The sequence below is a fragment of the Antrostomus carolinensis genome, unplaced genomic scaffold, assembly GCF_000700745.2.
Source record: "Antrostomus carolinensis isolate BGI_N321 unplaced genomic scaffold, ASM70074v2 scaffold30803, whole genome shotgun sequence".
Lineage (NCBI taxonomy): Eukaryota > Metazoa > Chordata > Aves > Caprimulgiformes > Caprimulgidae > Antrostomus > Antrostomus carolinensis.
In genome coordinates this window covers 1-10,869 of record NW_010306387.1, presented here as the reverse complement: position 1 = coordinate 10,869, position 10,869 = coordinate 1, and the positions used below count along the sequence as shown (strand labels likewise).

The 10,869-nt window shown below is 42.2% G+C and overlaps 2 protein-coding genes across 2 annotated transcripts in view; one reads left to right on the top strand and one right to left on the bottom strand.

Annotated features, from left to right (window-relative positions):
* The window catches only part of PHF11 (PHD finger protein 11), a 26,322-nt gene extending 15,547 nt beyond the window's left edge, over positions 1-10,775 (top strand). Inside the window, exons 9-10 of the mRNA XM_010165125.2 lie at positions 1,599-1,712; positions 10,729-10,775. Of these exons, the coding sequence (XP_010163427.2) occupies positions 1,599-1,712; positions 10,729-10,775 (161 nt within the window). The remainder of the gene's footprint in view (positions 1-1,598; positions 1,713-10,728) is intronic.
* On the bottom strand, positions 4,478-9,896 carry LOC104522755 (RCC1 and BTB domain-containing protein 1-like). Its single transcript, XM_010165126.2, has 5 exons — positions 9,888-9,896; positions 9,332-9,504; positions 8,689-8,840; positions 7,889-8,019; positions 4,478-4,618 (listed from the first exon to the last, which is right to left on the bottom strand). The coding sequence occupies exons 1-5, from the start codon at positions 9,894-9,896 to the stop codon at positions 4,478-4,480; spliced, it is 606 nt and encodes a 201-aa protein (XP_010163428.2).
* Positions 10,776-10,869: the final 94 nt, after the last annotated feature.

The window sequence follows — 10,869 nt, the reverse complement described above, 5'->3', positions numbered from 1 at the left end:
TTCCCTTTAGTTCCTCATCTGTATGAGGTGGAAGCTTCCCAATCTGTTACCTGCCTTCCTGTCTAAGTGCTCCCATAGGCCAGTCATTCCCATCACTGACACATTTCTCTGGGCTGCTGCTGTTTCTGCCACATCCTTTTGGAAGAAGAAAAGTGGAGCCAGATGTCTTCCAGCTGGAGGTCGCCCATATGCTGAATACAGTCACACAGTAATCACGTTTGCTCTTCCATTTATTTCTGATAATTTATTAATTTATCCAAATATTCTCTAAGGGCTTTTTCTCCAGCTCCCCCTTGTACATGACCAGCTTTTTCTTCAGATACGTGCCTGCTGGTTCCTTTAACCACAGAGACTTGATACCAAGTGGACAGGCCAGAAGGGCTGCCTGTGACAAGCGGTGAAGTCAACGGTTTCCATTGCTGTCTTGTCAGCTGTGGAGCTGACACCGAGAAACAGCGGACAGAGAGTGTGGTGGGACAGTGACGGGATGTGCTTCTGCATTCTAGCGAGGCCTGTTACCAAGCTCTCCCTGATTTCACAAAATGGAAGGAGTGGGGAGGAGCAGAGACCCGGTCAGGCAGGGCTTTGCACATAAGGTCAGTGCCACCAGCGTGCTGGCAATAGCTGTGTTGCCAGGAGCAGGAACAGTAAATGCTCGAGGCAGGTTTTTGAGAATCAGGCTGTTGAATGCAGTTGTCCAAACCATCTCTTTTTAATTTTGTTGTTGTTGGCTAAAATCCATTAGTCTTGTAAATTTGCTTCAAGTGTGTAATTCAGAGATGTTATCTTGTAAAGCTTGAAAATGCATCTTTATTGGAGGAGAATCCATACAAATGGATTCTGAAAATGGAACTGTTAAAGCTCCTGTGCCAGGTAACATTGGGCATTGGGTTAGTAACTACATTAATAATTTTTACATTTGCTGTGATGGTTTAAATTAAATCCATAATGTATCTAGTTTTGAGGTTACAGTATATGGGTGACAAAGGATGTAACTGCTGCTTTGTGTTTGCTTTTCATGCTTTAATGAAATTAAATTAATGTTTATAAATATGTTAAGGGCAAATGTCATGAGGATGGAGCCAGGCTCTTCTCAGTGGTGCCCAATGGTAGGACAAGGGGCAATGGGTGTGAGCTGGAACTCAGAAGCTTCCGCTTAAACTTGAGAAGAAACTTCTTTACATTGAGGGTGACAGAGCCCTGGCACAGGCTGCCCAGGGAGGTTGTGGAGTCTCCTTCTCTGGAGACATTCAAAATCCGCCTGGACGCCTTCCTGTGTGATCTCATTTAGGTTCCTGCTCTGGCAGGGGGATTGGTCTAGATGATCTTTCGAGGTCCCTTCCAATCCCCGACGTTCTGTGATTCTGTAATACTTCAGCTCATCTCTTTTCATACAACGTATGGTCCATCTCTTAATGAAGAGACCACGGGTACAGGGTGCTAAGCGAAAGCCTTTGCTTCAGAAAGGCAGAGGTTTTATTGTAGGCTAAGCTATGTGGTGGCAGCCTCTGCAGCATTAATGCATATTTAACATGTATTTAAAATTAATAATAGTTACATATGAATAAAAGCTCTTATCCGTTTCTTGTTCCTAACAGGAACAGAAGAAAAAATCCAGGAACTTCTGGAAAGCAGGAAAAGACTGGATAACAAGATTGAGCTACTGCAGGACTTAAAAGAAGTCGTCCTTCCCACCCCGGAGAACACCGCGAGTACATCCAGCACCATGTCTGAATAACCTGAACTCTGTCGGTAATGGTGTCAATATTTAGGATTTTCTAATGATAGAAACCATAAAGTATGTCTGGTCAGTGTCTTAAGTAATTCCTCCCTGTCCCCACCCCAAGACACAAGCAAGAACTGGCTGTTTTTCTCATTTTATACCTCACTGTTGCAATAATTTTAAGTTGCCCTTTTCTTCAAATTTTACCGTGGATCAATGAGTGTTATACACCAAATTTAACTGTTTTTAAAGCTCAACGACACCGTCCAATGAAGACTTTTCTCAAAGTCAAGGGAGCAGCAGCTGCCGCAGAACACTTGTGGGAGCCCTCTTCTGACTGTGTGCGGTAGCTGCTTCGCTGTCTGTGTCCCGACGGTGATGTTTTAAGCATCACGTTGCTGCTCTGGCTTTCCAAAGAAGATAAATTAGCAGACCTTGCACTCAAAGAAGCCTTCTGAATTATAAACAGAACTCTGGCCTTTTTTTAATTACATGATTCTTGATTGACTGCTTAATGTATAACTAGTTCTGCTGTAAGGGCAGTGCTGAAACAGTGTTTGTGGGCAGACCAGAAATGGTTGGGCATTATCCTCTAAACAACATGTACAACGTAAAATGGATCAAACAAGGGACTGTATCTTCCTTTCCCCATTAAGAAAGGATCTGACTTCCACGTTTTATTTCAAAAAAATTGTTTGAATACAAAAAAGCATTGTTTAGCTACAAAAGGGTAAGTTAATAAAATAAAACATTTTTAAGAAAGCTCTGTATTTTTTAGTTATGTGCACGAGCCCCACTGTTGGATGGGGGGGAGGTATGTGGCCAGGGAGCGGGTATCCTATCACACCGTAGTTGTAACTACACCTTGCTTCTCCACAGCGAGCAGGGTAGGATCAGTCAGCCATTGCTTTAGTGATCATGTGCCCCACCAGCTGCCACGACAGGCTGCAGCACCATCCTGTTAAACCAGCTGTACTCCCACCATTGCTGGTAAAAAATTGTAACCTGAGCTTGTTCTGTACGAAGCTGGAGATCAGTAAGTGCAGAATAACAACTTCCAGAACATCAGCTCTGGGGTAGAACTGTTACCTGTTCCCAACAGGACACCACACTTGTAGTTTTTATGACCACTCACACCTGTTCTGCTTGGAAAACTCCCCCCCTAAACCACAAGTGTATTAACATGGGGCATGGAGTTACCTGTTACTGGGGAACAAAGGAAGACACAAAGCCACCGTCGTGGGAAAGACACAAAATCTTGTGTGAGCTCTTTTCCCTTGTAGCAGCCATTTGAATTACTGACAGGCTCCAGGGCAGTGTAGTGTACTCTTCTGCTCTGCCCCTGCCAAGCTCAACCTTCACTCTAAAGCCTGAAATCCAAAACAAGTTGTTTATTAGAAACATTTATGGCACATCTGGAAGCATTTTGTCAGACTATCCTAGACTGACCTCCCAACATCATGCTGCAGCCACTCCTCAGCTCTAGCAACAATACAAATTCTAGGCAAAGTCATAACCCCAAATAGCCCTGTAGTCAACTGAAACTTCAGATCTAAGTTCCAGGTTCTCTGGAACATCTCTGGTTACATCTCTGGTGGGGATGTAACACTAGAAGTGCACACCAACACTAGTAGGTGTGTATGTCCATACATACCTGCTGTAAGGTTACAGTCACTGGTGAAAAAAGCAGTGGAATCAGTGGGCTCTACATCAATGCCCTCACATAAATTTGTTCTTTTCTGAAATTGAGATCGCAGGTATTTGTCATGCACAGTAAAAAAAATCAGGTTCTGGCTTTGGTTTTTGTGTTGGGGTATTTTTGGTTTGTTTCATGCTTTTTTTTTTTTTTTTTTAATTGGCCTATATGCTCTATGTAACACAAAGCTTGCCATTTTCTGCAAAGTCCAAAGAAGTGCGCTAGCAAACAGGTACAAAAAAGTGAATTTTATTACATGTAGTTTAAATTTGTACAACACTTAAATGCAAAACCCCCACTTTCAGGACAGTAATCCCTTCCCTTCCACGGGAACCACTGTAATCTGAAGTCGCTGAAGAGGAAATGTTTTCTATTACCCATTATAAATATTGCTCGAACAGATGACACAACGTACACTTTACAACTTATGTTACAGTATACCCAAATAGAGAAATGTACTTCCACTTAGAGTCACTAGTGACCCCTTTCTTCAAAGGCCCTTGCGTAGGCTTTGGAGGATACATTATTTTTTGCACACTTTTCTAAGCAGTGGATACACTTGATTAATTACAGCAAACGGCACATTCCTTCACAATCATGCAAATGCAGTGAGAGATCCGTGCCATTTGCTTCTCGATAATCCCAGAGAGTTAATCACTTAAGTGACATCATTCAGTGGCTCAGGTCAGACTACTCTCTGACCCCTCGAAGTAAACTGAAAACATTAACAGGCGCTGTGCTGGGGCGGAGGGTTCCTAGGCTGGAAAGGTACGTCCGTCACGTCACACCGGCTGGCATCCTTCGCACGCTGCCGTGGTTCCTCGCTCTGTCTGAAGCCTTGAGCTGGTTCCACCATCCAGGTTTGCTAAATCCAAGTGAATATTTCGCTTGACATTTTTACAACAGTTCACTCTGGAGCACAGAAAACATTTGTTTTCACTGTGGCCTTTCACATCTGGTACAAGGGGCCAGGTGAGACTGGCTGTTACCCGTACAGTTCTGACATCTGGCTAGAGCTGCAAAGACCCCCACAAACACCCGGAACTTACAGCCTCGTTTCAGTTCTTAAAGGCTCCACATTTACTGGCTTTAGCAATGAATTCCTTCAGGAGGGGACCATCCATTTGCCAAAACGCTGTCGTTTGTGTCACTTCTGTCAAATGATTGACACAAAACTTAAAGCAGAATTCCTCTAAGTCCTAAACAGAAAAAAAAAAAAAAGAAAAAATCTTATTATTTTCACTTTCATCACAGAAAATTACATTCGAGCATGAGCGCCCGTATATATTTCTGCAGAGAATGAGACAAACACATTAACCCAGTGGCTCTCAGTGTTTTTCCCCACAGAATCACTTATGTAAATGCAAGAGAAAACAGTAATTCTACCCATATGACATGGTTACAAAGGGAAGAGTTCTCACTGCACAGCTGCAGTCACAAAAATCAGCTGTTCTGAGCAATATATATTAGAAGTTTTCCCACTTGAAGAGTTTCATCTGCATTCACTGACAGCTATAAAAACCCAATACAAACAGGAGACTAGAACCAAGACTGTGGATTAAGAAGATGACACAGCTCTTTTGACCCATAATACAAACTCCAATCTATACGTAAGGGTGCTTGGCCTCCTGCTTAGTTAAGGGCTTAACTCGAGGCTTGCTGTTGTGGGTCACCAGGCTCAGAGCAAGCACATACTAACTGCAGAGTTTCAAAGCACGACTGAGGCAAAAGGCCTTTCTGTGCATCAAAACCAGGCTCATGTTACAGAGTATTTCACAGATGTCCCAAAAATGATTCAAAAGAAGTTCTGTGGCACAAGACAGCACAGCACTTCTTGCAGAAAGTGGGCTCTGGGTACTGGAGTCTACTTGGAAGTGCCCTCCGTTGAAGGATTCGAAAAGCCTCACAGACAGCCATCATTGCACCCATGTGATGTCACAGATAAAAGGTGTCTAAAAACCAAGAGACAGCCACTGTCAATATAGAGTTGACTACAGAACACTTCCCACTCAAATTATTTGTTTCCAGCTCCTCTTTTGAGGAGGAAATCCATTCTTTGCGGTGCAGATCTAAGGTGCTATAAGGAGGATGCTGCAGCCCTTACCAAATAGCAACTCCCCACTCACAAATGTTCCGATTTCTTTAAGTTTATGGAACTAGTACTTGATTTGTGAGAACACACCCTTCCTTGACTGCTCAGCAGACTGGGCGCTGCTGTAAGGCATAACAGATTTGCAGAGCTCTACCACTGGAACAGGCTGCCCAGGGAGGTTGTGGAGTCTCCTTCTCTGGAGACATTCAAAACCCGCCTGGACGCCTTCCTGTGGTGATCTCATCCAGGTTCCTGCTGTGGCAGGGGGATTGGACTGGATGATGTTTCGAGGTCCCTTCCAATCCCTGACATTCTGTGATTCTGTGTGATTTAAGCCACGTGAGGTAAGAACGACTGATTAATAAATATTCAGGTTTTCACTTAAGGTCAGTACTGAAAGCTAGAGCAACTGTGTGCCAGTGAGTTCTTGACACAACAATAATATAAAAATATATCCTGGCCTAAAACCAGGCACTCTGAAGCTGCAGATCTTGACTTGTGTGGCATCTGTGCAACGAAAAAAGACACGCTTATTAGAACTGAACACTGAGGGGTTTCTTTTTTAAAAATACCAGAACGAACTAGCATTTTAAACAAAACTACATCATACACATTACAGTATTTTGCACTGCTTTATTAAAAAAATCATATTCCAAGTCAATGCAACAGAAGCATACAATAAACACAAATATTGTAGTATTAGTAACTTTGGGAAATTTAAAGTTTTGTATAAAAAAAAAAAGGATGAATTTTATTTGCAGATGGATGCACTCCCAGCAAACTGTACTTAATATAGACTGAAGTAAATAAAGGCACAAGGTACATCCAATGATTATTTTGAAAGTTACGGTAAGAAGCCAGACCTGACCTAGTTCTAGCCACTTCAGTCCCTCACCAAAAGAAAGTACAGGAGAGTTTCATGTCATGAAGGTATTTTTAACTGGTGAAGCAGTTTCTTTTAACTGTTGTCTTCCAGATGCACAGTCCCTTGAGTTAACTACATCACCCAAGCAATTTCAAGCCCCCATCTAGCACTGCTGCATGTAAAACCCAGTTTTTAGTACAGCCCAACCCCTCAGTGTCACCCATTCTCTCCTTGGTGTAGCACTTAAGCCTGTTGTTCTAACTTCATTTCTAACTTCCTTTAGCGAGGGGGTACAGCCAAGGCACAGTAACTGGCTTGCTTTCACACTTTACAAGCAGAATCAATCATGTACTGAAGACCCAGCCTGCAAAAAATCTTTTAAAGCTAAAATACAGAAATCTTTCTGGTTTCCATGAGCTCTTACCAAAGAAATCGTTATTCACAGTAGCACTGAAGCCACCATTCAGATGCTAACACAGCCCTTTGGGTAAGGTATAACGAACAAGCAATGCACTACAAGGCTCTGAGGTAAGTTAGGGCATCTGCAAGCCAACTGCTGGATGTTACGTGCGCGAAAAGCAATGAGCTGATTCACTGAGCACCAAAACTGCTCTATAAGCACAAGTAGCAAGTTAAGAACTAACCAATCGTGAAGTTGCAAACGTGATGCACAGATACTGTGCTGAATACAAACAGCCGAAGCAAGCCCAGGAATACTTCCTGATCAGTTCACAAAGCAGCAAGTTAGTGAGCTAGCAGTGGAGTCAGACATTACGCAGCAGGGAAGTTTTGCTAGCCTTCTCCCCTTTTCACACAGTTTCTCTGTCTTCAAAATTTCCCAGGCCCATAGAGCAGTTCTTATCCTGCCGCTTCATTAGCATGCTGTGAAAACTGAGAGTGCATCTGACTGTAGCTAAACAAACCAAACAAGGCAACAAACACCCCACCAACCAAAAAAGCCCAATTGCACTGAATCCCCAAACCTACCACCATAAGACATCACACACACCACCCAAATGAGTAACTGAAGGCTTACAAGACTGCTTATCATAATGTTATGGGGTTTGCTTTGTATTAAACCCTTCCTCTGTTTCAGAGTTAGTGTTCTCATCCTCAGAAATTTTTTGTTACAGGTTTTTTTTCCCCCCCCCACAGAAACAGAAATTCATGACACTTGGCACAGTGTCATAACCTTTTACCATGAAATTGAGCAATTCAAGCACTTACAGACAATAATTCTCAGCCTGGGACTTAGGTAATCTTTAGATATCTGTGTAGTAGTTCGCCTTCCCAGTACTGGTTTATGGAAAAACAAACAAACAAACAAACAAGATCCATCTCTCACTGCAAATACTGTTTTTATAAGTCTAATGTTCTCAAATTCTGAAAATGGCAAAGAGTACTATCTGATAGTGAGAGAGAGTTTATATGAAAATGTAACTGGCTGCTTTCCTCCATAGTTTAAGTCAGAAAGCAGCCACCTATTTAAGAGATTGAAGTTTAGAAGTTTACCTCTGCATCATATCTGACAGCAGCAGAGAGCAATGAAAATGCATTTTCCACAGTAATTCCTCTCTTGATAATGTGTTGACACAGTTTTTTCAGTCTATTTTCACAGTACGAAGTAGCCAAATCCAAAAGCCCTGCAATTAAAATGCCATTATATTAGTCAGTTGTAATGATCTCTGCTCTCTCAACAATAGTGTACGCTCCTGGGGTACAGGCTGCATCTAATAACCTGTATAGAATAATCTATAACATGCTTTTTGCAAGTAAATCACTATTCAGAAAAATGTATTTTACCATTACACAGCAAGAAAGGCCTTTTATAACCTCACACTGCAATTCTGCTAATCTCCCTAAATACGCAAGCTGCTCCACTGATTTGCATACCTAACTGCTTGCGAGAGGGGAACTGTCACAAAACAGGCACCACAACACGAGCAGAAAGCTATCATTATAAAAATCTCTGCTTGAATTACAGCTTGCTCTTTGCTCTGCTGTCCAAGTTTCCCCTATTAGGCCTACTGAGATTCTTTCATATTATCCTAAACAATAACTGACTCGATTTAGTAAATTATACAAGTATTTTAACTGAGAGGAATAGTTTCTCTCCCAACCTTGAAAAAACTGCTCATAGTTTATTTCTAAATATGCACCACTTTCACTGGAGTACATTTGCTACAACAGTATTTTAAAGACAGCTTAACCATCAGTAAATTGCAGTGTAGGCTAGACTAGAAGCCTATATTCATACATTTATTCTGCATTCTATCTCAGTTTTTCTAACATAATTGGACCGTAAGCAATACCTATTGCATCTTCAGGCGGAAGGTCAACACTGTCTGTATACAAGTACTCAAGAAAGGCACGATACACAGGATAAGAAAACTGGTCTATTTCTATCACTTCCTTCATATCCTCATTCCAGTATGACTGGAACATGGTTCTGAAGTGTTCACACCTAAGAGACAAAGACATCATCTGGAACACCATTACATGAACATATGAACATTACAGTACAGCCCCCCTCAAATATACATGTGGAACACTCTGCAATGCTCACAAATGTTTTACCACACTCCATCACAGCCAGTGGTCCACGTTTTGGTTTCTAATACCATGGGGATTGTTATACTTGGGCATCAAGATAAAATTCTTCTCTGATCTATGCTACAGAAACGTCTGTGTATACATCGCAATCAGACCAACTTAACAGAATTTATTATCCTGGAAACAACAAATAGGCTTAGTGGAAATCGAATATGGACCATTTTAAGACAGAGTGTTGATTCAATCCCTTTTACAGTCACTTCATTGGAAGTGATTACAGATATATGGATGCTATATATTACAGGTTTAAGGATCCCTCTCTATTCCTCACTTTCCCCCCATCCCCTTCTTAGATGGAGACACTATTCTGTATAAAAAAGAGCTGTGAAACATGACCACTACCTGATTTTCAGAACAGCTTTGTGGACATGGATGTATTTTCCATCCACACGGAACTTTAGGTCTGAGGTTTCTGGGCTGTCAAACTCTTTCTTCAGAGATTCTGCTACTGTTAAAAAGTCTTCATGCTCTACAGAAACAATTTTAAAAACAAACAAAACAAACATGTTAAGCATCTTAAACAGAACACACACACCACTAACTAAAGCTAGCAGCTCAACTAAGAGCATGTCAAGGAAAATAGGTCAGTATCAGGGCTCCATCAGCTTAAGCAGTGAAATGGGAAGAATTAATTAATCCAATGTAATTTCCTGTTGGCAAGGACCGTTGCACAACAGCTACCGGCAGCAGTGGGCAGCAGCACCCATTCCAGCTCATTACACAGGGGTAGCACAGCACCAAGGAAAGCACCTAGAGAACTTCCTTTCTCATTCTGCACCTGGGCACCACCCATGAAACTGCCAATCTCCTGGCAGCTCAGGGCTACTGCTGGGTCAGCTGAGCTCTGCGACCTGCAAACTGCTGGTAATGGGAGTCTGCAGCATCACCTGCAACTCACTTGAGACATGGTGTACGGTACTTCAGCTGCACTGACATGGTGTGATCTGAGCCTAAGCAGTAAGAAAACACATCACCAGTTGACCACTTTTTTTGTGCTGGCAGAATGGATATAGCCTGCAGGTTGTCTGTGAAGGTCTTTGCCAGGGCTCACTAACGTGAACTACCACTGACACCATTATACTCAGTCTATTAGTCAGTTACAACAAGAGGAAATGCAAAAGCAGTGCTGTTGAAGAAGAGAGACAGCAGATACTCTGTTCTTGGTACAACCAAGGACACAGGACTTTTGGAAGTGGATTAGAGCTGAGGTATCAGAGCTCTTTGACAGTTCTTTATATTAAGGCCTATGGCACTGGTCCCACAGACATCCCATTCTGTGTCTCCAGAAATCATCCAAGAGTTGCAGCATAAGTTGGCTAAGGTTTGTGGTAAAGGAAGAACTCCCAAGTTTTAGAAAAACCTCATTTAACCCACTATTTGAAGCTTCTGTTGATGCATCTTAAAAGTGTGTTTCAAAACACGTGGCTTCTAAGAAGCAAAGTATGGAAAAGAAGAATAAGTGGATTCCCAGTATAATGGGATGTGGTCTGTCTCCTGTGTCTCGTTCACCCATATACAATCCACAGTTTACCCTTCACCATTAGGGACAGGTAAATTAGTTGGTGTTTAAAAAGAAATACTGCTATAACGAACTGCTGTAATAGACAAGTCACGTTTGTGCCACAAAACACCATCCACTCCTCCAATTTACACCCGTCATCCACAGAACCTGCAACTCCTCAGGGTTAACTAAACCATGCTGCAACCCCTCTCCATTTGCTCATGTGGTTTTTTTCTAGATCATCAGCTTAGCTTAAGCTATGCAGGAGATCAGCTTTCACTCTAAATACCTTAAGTTCATTCGTCAAAAAAGGCTGCAGATTTGCACTTTACTTTCAACCACTGGTTCCCTTGCAGCAGGGACCATCCTGCCGCAGAAG

Coding starts and splice junctions, on each gene's coding strand:
- LOC104522755 (XM_010165126.2), bottom strand. Junction 8,841..9,331: donor AAAGCTGTTCTGAAAATCAG/GTAGTGGTCATG, acceptor TTTGTCTCTTAG/GTGTGAACACTTCAGAACCA. Junction 4,619..7,888: donor CTGTCAGATATGATGCAGAG/GTAAACTTCTAA, acceptor TTTTCTGTTTAG/GACTTAGAGGAATTCTGCTT.